Source organism: Falco biarmicus, chromosome 1 (assembly GCF_023638135.1).
Source record: "Falco biarmicus isolate bFalBia1 chromosome 1, bFalBia1.pri, whole genome shotgun sequence".
In the NCBI taxonomy this organism is placed as follows: domain Eukaryota; kingdom Metazoa; phylum Chordata; class Aves; order Falconiformes; family Falconidae; genus Falco; species Falco biarmicus.
This window is the reverse complement of record NC_079288.1, coordinates 22,507,197-22,520,260: the sequence shown is the minus strand read 5'-3', so window position 1 is coordinate 22,520,260 and position 13,064 is coordinate 22,507,197. Positions and strand designations below refer to the sequence as shown.

At 42.6% G+C, this 13,064-nt stretch overlaps 1 protein-coding gene across 4 annotated transcripts in view; it reads right to left on the bottom strand.

The window, feature by feature from the left end:
- Positions 1-3,560: 3,560 nt before the first annotated feature.
- Positions 3,561-13,064, bottom strand: part of RABEP1 (rabaptin, RAB GTPase binding effector protein 1) — a 49,372-nt gene continuing 39,868 nt past the window's right edge. For all 4 annotated transcript variants that reach the window (XM_056329958.1, XM_056329982.1, XM_056329977.1 and 1 more), the window contains 8 exons: positions 12,433-12,549; positions 11,054-11,152; positions 9,482-9,622; positions 8,580-8,769; positions 8,231-8,286; positions 7,214-7,312; positions 6,302-6,418; positions 3,561-4,199 (listed from right to left, as the gene is read on the bottom strand). In XM_056329958.1, the coding sequence (XP_056185933.1) occupies positions 4,098-4,199; positions 6,302-6,418; positions 7,214-7,312; positions 8,231-8,286; positions 8,580-8,769; positions 9,482-9,622; positions 11,054-11,152; positions 12,433-12,549 (921 nt within the window). In that variant the 3' untranslated portion in view covers positions 3,561-4,097. The remainder of the gene's footprint in view (positions 4,200-6,301; positions 6,419-7,213; positions 7,313-8,230; positions 8,287-8,579; positions 8,770-9,481; positions 9,623-11,053; positions 11,153-12,432; positions 12,550-13,064) is intronic.

The window sequence follows — 13,064 nt, the reverse complement described above, 5'->3', positions numbered from 1 at the left end:
AGCTCGGCAGGGTGGGAATTGCTACCCGCAGCACACTCCCTGGGGTGACGGTGGGGGCCAGGGCATGCCTATGGCCTGCGGCAGAAGGCAGAGCAGAAAGACCAGAGAAGCGCACGCACTTCAGCAGCTTTTTTTAATTTGGAACACTTTCTTCATAAAGGACACACCTTCAATACAGTTAACAAATGGTTACACGCGGCTCCTGCGGGCAGCAGGGCTCTACACCCGGGTCGTCGCACAGGACACCACTGGGATGCAGCATTCGCTTCCAAACACTCAGTTGGCCGGTAGCAGAAGGGGGGCTGGAGTCCCGTCTGATGTTACAAGGCCAATTAGCGATCTGTAGATGAGCTTTAGCAGACCATCGATAGCCGTCGTCCCCTTCCCCCCGCCCCTCAGGAAAGGTGAGAGGGCCAAGCTCAGTTTTGGAAGCGGTACTGCACTGCTAGGGAAGGGGGCACGGTGCGCAGTGCCAACGGGAAGCTGGAAGGGAAGGAGGGCTGGTAGTACCCGCTGGGTAACGAGGTTACCGGACATGCTGCACGAACACTTGGGTTTGTACAGATTAAGACTACACAGGCAGAGGAACGCACACAGAACTGACCCTTCACGGCTACGCGAGCAGAATCTGGGTTTCTGACCCACTCACCCTGCGCCACAGCCGACCTGCCGGGCTGGATCTGTGCCTGTTCCCAATCCCTTGCTAAGCCAGGGGAACCTCCCACCCGGCTCCAGTCAAGCTCCAGGACACCAGTGACTGGAGGGAAGTGCGTTTGTTCTGACATTTTACAAGTGGTAACACCATAACCCATCCTGTACATACAGCCAAGAGCTTTTACCACACTTCAATTAACAGCCTTGTTCTGTTTGCTCTGCTCTCACCCCCTTCTGGTTTGGTTTGTTTCAAAAGGCTCCTTGAAGTGTCTGAAGTTGAATTCAGCAGAAGCTTGTGTTACTGCTGCTGAAGCTGCGCTTTCCTTCCCAGGGAGGGACGGCCCCACCACGACGGCTGCCTGCAGGGAGCCCATCGCAGACTGTCAGGTTTCCAATTTAAAAATAAGACAGTATTTAAAAAGGTAACGGTCTGCCATTAGTACATGAACAGCAGTAAAGGTGCTCGGGGGCCTGGTGGAGTAAGGTGGTGAAAAGGCAGCCAGCCGCGCAGTAACGGCACCCCCTTCCTCTCCAGAGCACACGGTCCTTCCCTGCTGAACTGCGTCCACCTCCAGCCTCCTGCCAACTGGCCCAACGTGCCATCGCTGTCCACGGAGAAAAATACACGAGCATGCACACAGACACGCACACACACATGCAGGACTCCACTCGGCAGCTGTTCCATTACTGTGTCTGTGAGGGATCACAAACGGTTCACCCGCTCGCCTCTCTTCCCTCTGGTGTGCAGAGAGCCCCCCTGCAGCCCTCACCTGCCACCGCTGTGCCTACAGAAAGCTGCGGCAACAATCTGTTAAAAATGCCACTGGGGAAAAGCCCCCCAGCCCTGTACTGCTTGAAACCACCGCGGTGGTCAGCCCCGGCCGCGGCCGTTCCCAGCAGACGGGGAGCCAGGGCTGCTGTGAAGGGGCACCAAGACACAGAGCAGCCAGGGATGCTGCAAGGCCACTAACAGCCGCGTTCCTCGCTCTCTTGCACTAGGACAGTCCAGAAACTCAACCAAAAATTTCTTCTCTGCCTAAGTCTTCAGGTGCAGTTCCTCAAGGATTCAGCTTGCTGAAGAGACGTACAGGATTTGTCACGGTTTTGCCATACAACAGTCACCTTCCTTAACCACTGCCGCGCAGGCTGAGTCTCGGCAAACAGTTACAAATTAGTTTTCGGGAAGGAAGGGAACGCAGGAAAAAGCTTTTTGCTCTGCAGCTCCTAATAAAGACCTACATTTTTTTTTTTCTCCAAATTTACTCAACAGAACACGACCCTGACCATTGGGAAACTGAATGCAGAACATCTGCTGTTGGATTTATGCATCAGGACGCAGCTGCTGTCACCTCACCGTTCAGCAAATAGTAAGAAAGGTTAAGACCCCCAAAATCTGGCAACAACCAATTAATAAAGAACCGAACCCACATTGCAATTTCACTTCTAAGTGAAATTAAGTGTCATCTCAAGAAGATACAACTCTGCCACCTATTAGTCTAGTCATTACTAAGGGAGGAAAAATGGCTTTTGGGTGTCAAGATTATGAAAAGTATTAATTACTAGGCTGAATTAAATGCTTTAATTATTGCAATGAGTGACAAGGGATTGAACTTGGATGCTTCTTTTTGGCTGTTTTTAAGGCATTCCTCTTCAAAACCACCGTTCTGACTTTATGTTAGTAGCAGGATATACACTGCTAAAAAGATTTAAGCACTTAAAATACAGTCACGTGCATTACAGTTTGGGGCACTTTCTGCCACTTCTGGTTTTCTTTATCACCTTCAGATCTATAACCAAGTACGTAAAGAAAAAACGATCAGCAATGGAGGAAAGTCTGAACTATAAATTTTGGACAGTCATCTGCCCCTCAGCCTCCCTTCTTTTAATTGAGTTGTAAGCAGGGGCCAGATCAAGAACTCAGTTTGCAGCACCAGTACTATCAACACCTTGCAACCGTACACGGAACCGCTGCTACCCAGCCGTGCACACAGAACTCCAATGAAAGGAGAAAAAGGAGGAGGAACAGTCGTGTTACCACCATACATTTATAGAACCAGAAACCCAAACCCAGCAGCTGACTGATCACAAGAATTTCCTGCCTCTGCTGTCATGATATATAGTGTAATTTAAACGTACGGTTACAGAAATATGGGACAGCGTAGGAGTTGACTCTGAGCAATACCATGATACCAAACTTTAAAGTAAGAGATGCACTGTACCTTTCAAACTTGAGCCAGCAGAATAACGCAGCTCCTTTGCATTTGTGCTCTGCGATCGAGAGCGCGATCACCATTTTGCATATTATTAAGCTGCCCCAGAGAGGTGGGTCCAGCTCAGCGCTTCACTCAGCATCTCACTCAGATACTTCCCAGTGAAAACTAGGAACTTTACACCTGGTGTCATCCACCACAGCAAAGCAGACCTGCATAAACTCCACGCACAGGATTTCTACTAGTTTGAGTTTTTTGTTTGCTTTAGTTTTGGTTGGGTTTTTTTTGGGTTTTTTTGTGGTTGGTTTGGGTTTTTTTGGGGGGGTTTTTTGTGTTTTTTTTTTTTTACATAGAGATGGGATTACAGGTACTGCTCAGCTTTAGAGATGAGAAAGAACCAATTGTAGTTCCATATTCTAAATTACATTTCCGAAAAGAGATTATACAAAACAGTGCATTTCTTGTGCTTTTCTTGAAGTATCAGAATCCAACAGAAAAATTTCAAGGAGCTAAATTCTCAGTACATTTTTCATTTTTTTGGATTAGCATTTACATGATCAGGAGACATACGGCTCACTCATGTCCACCACATTTCAGCAGCGTTCAGATTCTTCAACACAAAGTCAATGGTTTAAAAAAAAAAAAAAAAAAAAAAAAAAAAAGCACTGAGTTATGAAATAAGGTCAATATCCAGTGTCCTGCTAATAAAGTCATATTTTAATATAAAATATTCATACAGCATACTCTACACCTCATTCTCTCTGCTAGCTGAATACTGTTACTGACTATTCAAACAGAAAAACTTCAACCACTTTGCTCTTCAATGTTTTGGAGGGACGATACAGTTTCCAGCAGCTACTTTGATCACAGTAGTGGGGGGAAAGGAAAGAGGGAGAGACAGGGGGTAAATGTTCCAAAACTCTATATTAGGTTACGAAGTCGGCTGAAAGAGGGGAAGTTTTTCAGAATGTAAGGACTGATCCCACTCAGTGGAACACGAAACACTGCACTCATTAGTGTTTCCATTAGAAAGTTCTCCTTCCTACACTGCAAGTCACCCTTGTGCTCTCTTCCTGCCCAGTACGAAACCTTTTTCCCTCTAGAAATAAAACTTAGTCATTGCTCCCCTCTGTTGTCTTCTGCTCTTTCGGTTAGAGTTAAATAATAATTAATGTTGCTATAAAGATGAGTTAAAAACCCCAAATGCAGCCTTGGAGCCCGCTCATCAGGGTGTCATGTTTCAGGAAGCTGATTAATGTCCGTCAGTTTTGTGTCATTCAGGATTGCACGGATTCTCTCCAGGGAATCTGCCTGCCGGATCCGCTCCAGCTGCACCTGCAGAAAACCAACAGATGCCATTGAGCAAAACGTGCTGGTGCGAGACCTCAGACCTGTAACCAGAACTGAGCCAAAGGCCACGTTAGCAACGCCTAGGACCTGTGCAAGCAGAGGAGAAACCCAATTATCAGCTGGAAAACTCAGAATCAAGAATGGGAGGAAGGAAGACGTAAGGCAGGTGTGTTTTTACAATAAAAAGCCACTTTCTGGGGGGCTCAAGCAAGCCTTCATCATCACTCCACGTTCTGCCTAATAACCGGGCACTGACACCACACTGGCCAGGCAGACTGGAGATGTGCAAAGCAATGAAAACGTTCACAAAAAAAAATGTAAAGGAAGTACAGATCTGCCTAACGTACACCTTCAAGCCTCTCAAGATCAAAGCTAAAGCGCTCTTTGAGGAAACGTCCCATTTTCAAGCTCACTTGCTTTTCTGATAATCTATCAAGCTATTTCTTCTTGTGGGCTGAAAAAGCGCCCAGCAGAACTGTGCTGAAATGGATGCAAAGAGATCACCATTTTTTAAAAAAAATTATTTGTTTTAAACATTCCAACTTTCACATTCTTTGTATTAGGAACCAGGTTTTCAGCTGTAAATTCCCAACTAGTTGTTAATTTGATTTTTAGCCCTTCCCCTCCACTGCTGATACCTAGTTTGACCAGTGGACACCCCACACGGGTGATACTCACCCAAGCTCTCACCGATAAGGTCAGGGAAGGAAACAACCCTGCCTGGCTATCAAGAAAGCAAACCCCTCATTCAACGGTAAACTCTCATGTGACACAGCAGATCTTGTACACGAAGACAACATAAACCATTGTTTAAACTGAAAGCACTAACTGCTGAGGAACTTCTGTGTAATAGCTGCTTGGGGGCAGAAAGAACGCACAAAATGCAGAGCTACCACACGCCTGCTGAGCTCGTTACTGAAGGCCTGCTAAACTACCTGCACGTTTTGGGAGAGTGCACCACACATCTTCAGAGTGGCGTGTGTGGTTTTGCTCTAAGAACTGCATAAATCAGGGCATGTGAAAGGGTGATGGGGGGGGGGGAAAAAAAAAAAAAAAAAAAAGGCAACTTCACTAGCCAGGACAATTCAATAGTGTCCTTTGTCCTACCTGCTCCTCCAGAAAGAGCCAGAACAACGGACAACAGCTCCCTATGGTCTATCCAGCTAAACTCTGTCTAGTAAACTATCTCCTATACTCCTCTTTTAGTTTTCCAAATAAACCTGCACACTTGACTCCAAAAAACTGTATTTTTCATTCTGCTGAATTTCACTGACCAGACTGGCCAAGAAGTCAAAGTGCTGAAAATTCAGCACCTCCTCTCTGAGCACGATTTCTAGTACGCTGGAGCGTGAGGGGAGGTGCAAATTCTAAACAGCACGCACTCAAGGGGAGACCAGCCCAGTCTGGCTTCCTGAGCAGACACGTTAGTCACCCCGCAAACACAAAACCTGCAGGTCCCTTCGTGCTCTCTGCAGTTAACAGAAAGAGAGATCCGCCTGACAAACTGGAACTGGCCTTGGTGAACGGCCCTACCAAAACTCCTTCCTCCAGCCACCTTTTGGTATCTCAACGTCAACCACAAGTTTCACTTTTTGGAGAAAATACAAGTCTCGCAACAGTAACAACAGCAAGTATAAGACTTAGATAGCATAAACAGAAAGCAGTAAATATAACACAGAGAACCATTTCATATATTCTCATTAAACAGTACAAGTTCCTTACTTCATCCTCAAGATATTTGCACCGTAATGATTTGCTATGAAAAGTAACATAGTGGAAAACATCAGGAGATGGACGCTGAAATACTATGGTCTAAAGGTACCGTTAGTTACGGCTCTCTGTGGTTCCTTCTAGTCCAATAATTGTGTATTTTTGCTGCTGAGAATTGGTTGGAATCAAACAATCAGAATAAAATCCTCAATAGGTTTTAATACTGGTATTATACTAGGAATACTTGACCATTTTATTATACTAATAACTAAAACCAGTTCATAAACACCAACTTAAGAAAATTTACAACTTTACATAGCTCTGGAGAAGTAAAGAAACAAAAGTTGCACCTTACAAATGGATTGTACTTCTCTTACCTGAAGTGTCTGAGAAAGCTTTACAAAATCTCTCTGCACTTGCTCGCTGACATCTAATTCAGTCTGCAACCGCTGAGCTTTATTCTTCTCTTCAAATACCATCTGTTCAAGGTTTGCCTGAAGAGAAAAAGATTTTTTATGCTATGCTTAAACTGAATAAAAAAGGAGAAACTTGTATAAACTGATTATAGCATGATACTAGAAAAAATAAGCATGGCTATTCTCAGAGTCCTGGCAAGAAATTAAACCAATCGCTCTTCCTACCCCTTAATTTTCCTAACTGCAGAATCAGGGGCTACTACCCATCAGACACATCCTCATTAGATTGTTTAAAGCATGAAGAAGTCTTTTACCAGCACTAGATTCAAGGATCTCAAACCAAAAAAAGCAGATTTCAGAGTTTTAATGAAACACGACCGTAGCTGAAAGGCAGTAATCTGCTGGCAGAAATACAACTATCTTGCTGTCTTGAGTTTTAGTCAAAGAAGTCCGGGGGGTGGGACACAGTATGAGAGAGAGAGATCACAATTCATTCCTCTGACTGCCAAAGCAGGGCTCCTTCCTACAGCAACAGCAAAGTGGCAGTTATTCAAACGTATCAAAGCATTCAAACCCAAGGTTTGGTTAACCAGGAAGAAAGATTTCTATAAGCAGAAACGTTCCTCAAGCCTAACTTCAGAGGGCAATCCAACAGAGATACTCAATTAGCAGCAATTCAGATCCACTGCTTTACAAATGCAAGTGCAAAGTGATTGGCATGAGGATTTAAAATTGCATCCAATAAAATGCATATTTCACTGCCAGAATCTTACCAAATTCAAAAGCTTCCTTTTTCACTCTAATGTAGCAACACATTCTCTGACCCCATCATAGAAGATGCGTATATACATCATACCCAGACATCACAGCTACCTTTGCTGCAGTCTCCTTCTTCAGCTGTTCTTCTAGAGCGTTTTTTGCTTCCTGCAGAGTCTCCAGCTGCTGCAGGTTTTCCTGCGAAGAACTTTCCAACTATATTAAAATAATAAAAGAAGTATTAACTAAATCTCCTAAACGTTTCAATTTCTCACAGTTCCTCCATACAGGAAATATAGCCTACCTGTCTTTCCTGGGACTCAGAAATACACCTAAACAACCTCTCCGAGGGACACAGAAAACACCTAAATAACATCTCCTCTGCATTTATTTCTTTTTAGAGCTGGAGAGAAATGGCCAAACCTGACATTTACATTGTTATCATTAGGTAGCCTAATATTAGTTAGAAATTACTTAACCCAGTATTTAGGTTACATATTAACAAACAGACAAAACACCTTTTAAAGAAAAGAACTAGGGACGTGTCCCAGTCCTACAGTGGCATCAATTCTGTGCCTTGGAGCTCCAGGCATGACCTTACGTGTGCTTCCTTTGAAACGGTCACAGAAACTACACAGGTGCCACTACAACACAGGCGCACCTACACTCTTAGTGATACCAAGAGTTGCAACAGTCTGAGAGTGTCCAGCGCAGTGCCAGAGCCTTCAGCAAGAAAATCTGTGCAAACGCACAGACTAGTGTTCCTTCTTAAGGAAAGGTTCTCCACACCAACAAGCCAGCCCTCCAGCACCCCAGAAGCACGCTGAGATGAAGGAACAACAATGTTATGTGTTTCACAATTCTCTCCTTAGTTCAGCTCTTTCCCTCCCAATACTGGGCACAGTAAACACTGTACAAAAATATATCTAAAGTGTTACTGAAACTTCAAAGGCAGATGGGGAAAAAAAAAAAAGTTCATTTTCTCTGATAGCAAGAGGTTGATGTCAAAGACAGCAACACAGTGTCGCTGACAGAACCAGCAGAAAAAAAGAATCCTAATAGGATTGTTTAAAAAACCTGCAAAACAAAACAAAACCACAAACCCCAAAATCCCACAGTGAAAGGGCTCCTTACCTGTTCTTTTTCCACTTTTATTCTTTCCAGTTCAGCTTTTAAACTGGAAATGGAAGCTGAAAAACAAGAATAATAAAGCTTAAATGCAAGAAAAACACAGGGAACTGGACATACCCTGTTTACCTCTGTTAATATTTAAAGCAGAATTAAGCACACGCTACATCAAAGGTACCTCAAAGGTAAACAAGTAATTCTGCTTTTGTTTTCAGCTGCACAGCTTTGGTGTATCTGCTATCAAAACCAGACAGTATTTAAAATTCAGGTAAGTCTACTTATGATGAAATCAAGTCTTCACTTACCTTACTAATTCCTAATATTCCTATTTTGAGACTGGTTTACCCTTGCTCACCTATTTCCTCTTTGCAATTCTCTATTTCCAGCTGTAGAGTTTCTTCTATATTTTCTTTCAAATATTGCTCAGCTTGAATCTGCTCTTTTAAGAATAAAATCTCTGCCTTAAGCTTCTCTTCAAGGTGATCTGCTGCTGTCCGCACACTAATGATGTCTTCACGATATTTTAAAATCAGCTCACGGAGCTCCTGAATCAATGATTAGCAAAGATTTGTATTATGATCTCCAGATACACACAGTGCTCTATTTATCAGCATACAAGCCAAAGACAAAGTTATGCTACCAGAGGTCTGTCCCACCCTACCAGATCCTGCATCCAGCAAAATATCAAAACAAAACTGCAGTTTGCTTGGCCAAAGTACATGAAGAATGTGTCAAGATTCATGTCTCCACAGGCCTATGACACCACCCCCCACAATCTTTTAATCTTGATGAGCTCGAGTGTAAGCGAGCGGCCGTGAAAAGGATGACAAGGCTTATCATTATTCTAGGCTCAGGCTTATTACTGGTCTTAACACCTGGACAGAAACTCAAGTGACTGACTTAGCTTGATTTATTGAATCAATATCTAGATCAGAGCCATGGTGACTGAACACTTGCGTGCCCAGTTGCAAAATACAGCTTAAGCTGGCTGAACTGGGATAAATTCACACGCTACTGACAACAGAGCAGCTGTCAGGCCATAGTTAACTCATTTTGTTATTGTCCTTCCACGCCTTGAAGCATGCTCAAGGCACAGTGAGATCAGACCGCTGATTTTGTACATCACAGACTCACAGACTCAAAATCCAGAGATTATTGTTCGCTGTGCTATTTGAGCCAGCTTTCTGATAAAGGAGGTTCTTCCAGTGTGATCTAGTCACACGCATTTTTTGTGTTAATGGTTTAAAAACATTTTACCTCTGCTGCTTCTGGTAGAATGAAATCTTCGGCTTGCTGTAAAGACACATGCAAGCTATGTTTTCCTTGAAGACTTTCGTTATCTTTTTGCAGTCTCACCAACTCTTCTGAAACCTGCTCCCTTGACTGCGTCAGGACAGCCTCCAGTGCAAAGAAAAGCATAAATTCACATTTAGGGTCATACTTGAACCTCTTCATGCCCCGGTTCTATCATTACTAGTACCATTACTATCATTCAAATTGATATTCTTAGTAAGGAAGGGAAACAAAGTGATTGTGTGGATCAACATAAGCCCTCTTGCCTGGCCTATGCACCAGAAATAAAGGCAAGATCGTGGTAACTGCACAGGCAGCTAGGAGGAAGCAAGTGATAAATACACCACCGTTTAAGTCTCCCAGTTTTCTTCCATATTTATCCATTAGCTAGCTGTACTCATGCAGGGGAGGCGGGGGGGCAGGGAAATCACATGTTTTGGGAACTGGCAATGATGTTTATTAAAACCACCTCCTAAGAACTCAGCTGCAATATCAGATTATTCAAAAACCTTCAACATTCATTCTGAAACTTTCTATGGTAGGTGTCTGCCTCCCACTGTCTCTTTGAGGAAAAGATCAAAACCAGCTGACCTCTTGTAAAGAAAAAGGATTAAGAAAACATAGTTTTGCTTGCATTACAAAAGAAAAAAATCCAGTCAAATTTTCTGAGAGGAACAATTGCTTTGGAGTGGGGAAACAGGGACTTGAACTCTGACAGAAGCTGCCCTTTGTATTATAGGCGAAGGGCATATTCAGATCAATATTTTTTCTGAATCTCCTGCATCTCCATTAGGCACACTCTCATGCAGAACAAAAAAAAATTTCTGCAAGCGGTGCCCTGATGTCCTACAGACAATCCCAGGCCCCAGGAATGCAATACTGGGCTTCCCGAGAATGAACGCTCTTAGTCCCCGCAATGCTGTGCGAGAGAAGAAACATAATTCTAATATAGAAGGGAATGAACAGCTCTAAGGAAGTTCGATTTTGCTTTACCCTAGAAAAAGAGCTCCTGTTCCTATTTTCTGGCTTAATTCCTGCAAGATGCTCATAATAGTTTTTTTTTTTTTAAAGAAAAAAAGTAAGTTCCCATACATCTCTCTTCCTGGGTGTTAGGGCTGATAATTTAAGTCTGACCTGTAAAAATGTTGAGCATTCATCTCTAAAACTCCAGAAAATAATTACTAGGGATGGTACTTTCAATGAATCCTAAAAAACTGTCTAGAGAAAATCTAATCTATCTCCAGATCTGAGGTGAAATAAGATACTAAATGGGCATGGCATGTACATAATGAGTAAGGGGGAAAGGAAGCTGACGAGTCATCTCCATGCTCATCAGCATGCATATACACAGAAAGTATGACAGACCAATGCCACAAACAGCACTTGCTATCAGGGCTCATTCAATCACCGTCTTTACGTGTCAACACGCACAGTTGTCGGCTGGGTGGCAAGACAAAGCCTTTGACAAACACACTGCGCTCCAAAGGTCAGACAAATAGTGCTGTTCGAGTGATCTCTGGGCTTAAGCTGTCTTACCATTTGCTCCTGGACACTTCTCTTTGCTTGCAAAAACGCCTGCTGCAGTTCGCCAAGGAAGTTCTCCGACTTTTGACATTTAGCCATAAGCAAAGAGATCTGGAAAAAAAAAAAAAATAAAAAAAAAAAAAAGAGAAGCCACACAGACAAAGATATAAAGCATGAAACAGAGTTGGAAGAAGAAATAACTACTGAAGTTCTCTTGCCTCTTATCAATACTAAAATACGCTTTGAAATGTCAAGCTAATCCACTGAAGTTTAGTTAATTCCTCGCTCAGTAAAGCGTTTGTGCAGCTCAAGTCAGTAAGAAGAGATGCTGTGCTTGTATGCCAATAATATATTCTATTTACCAAACTCTAAACAACAAAGAAACAGTTAATTCTAATCAAACTTAAATGTAAGCCAGTTCAAAGACACTGAAGGGAAACTGAAAAGCTACTACCTAAGTTTTCAGCATTTGCTATAAGGTAATTTTTTGTATCATACTCTGAACGCACAGATCTTCAAAAACTTGACAGTTAAGTTGTTCTACAACACATGCTTGACAGTAAGAAGAAGCGTTACTTCATTAAGAGCACCCCAGTACAGCCAAAAGAACAAATGTATAAACATATTCCTGTTAAGACAGACTTTACCTAATAACTACTGTTTCCTTAGTAAGAAGAAAATACTGGGTGGGATGGGAGACAGAAAATTTTACTTCGCTTGAGCTGGAAGTTCAAAGCCTTGTACACAGCATTTACCTAATACTGTAATCTTTGATGGGCCAAAGATGATCAATTTTATTTTATTTTATTTTAAAGCTATGACTACTACACATCTTGTTTGGCTCTGTTGTTCCAGGAGAGTTATGCAGCCCTCAGTCTGAGAAATCTATAAAATAACAGCCTGCTGAAAAGAAGTCTACCGCATATTTTGGACCAGCTACTGTTACCGCCTGCTCAGCTACTCGTTAACTGTATGTCTCCACCACAGGTCCATTAATTGGCTGTCAAGTGTGGATGAGAGCAAGTGGTATGAGTACTACCACTCTTCTACCGGCAAGGACACAGGACTACTTTTGCATGTTCGGGTGATTTTATACACAGGTCACCTCAAAACTCCAACACTACTCAAGTTCCAATTATCACCTCTGTAACGGATTTCAAAATTAGAGGTGAAACTTTAGGGTCAAAATTGGATCAGATGATATTAGAGACATGTCAGACTTATCAGGAAACTGCGGCAGACTCAGGCAGAGCATAACTAACTAGAAATTCTCATTTTTGTTGCCTCTGGAGCAGGTAGTCCCATCCACATCTAACAGAAGACAAGATCTAGTTACATATCTTCGAATAACATTCATAATTCCTACCATCTTGATTTCAAAATGCTTGTACCTGATTAGAAGAGTCTTCAGCACTTTGTTTCATGTAATCTTCCAATTCCTGTTTATCTTTCATTGTCTTTTCCAGCTGATCATTAGCCTGCCTCAGCATCACCTGCAGCTTTTTCACCTGTGTCGTTATAACAAAATAAATTTTCCATTCTTTTGAGGAGCATTTATTTCCTGATCATAAACATAACCTACCCCATCGCACCCCCAAACCACAAAAAAAAATCCCTCAAAAACCCTACGCAACCCAGAAGCTCCTTCGTTGTTCTTCTGAAACACCCTGCATCACAGATTACACCTATACAGAAACACGGGACATCAAACCGCACTGGACCATCACCATGTAACAACTTCAATCACTTCTTTCAAAGCAGAATGTGACTCATGCCCTCTGTACCCATCTGAAAATTGTTCTTCAGTATATGGCAGGAAAAATACATCCTCCACTACTTTACAGTCATTTTACGCTGCGAGGATGAGGTCCTCTAGTTTTCCTTTGCTGTTAACAATTCTTGCAGTATCAAAGATAATAGAATTTAATGCATGACAAGCATTTTAGAATATAAATTATGAAAGATACTGACTTCAGCATGAGCACAATGCTTTTTATAGAAGAGTGCCTTTACTGCTTGATCT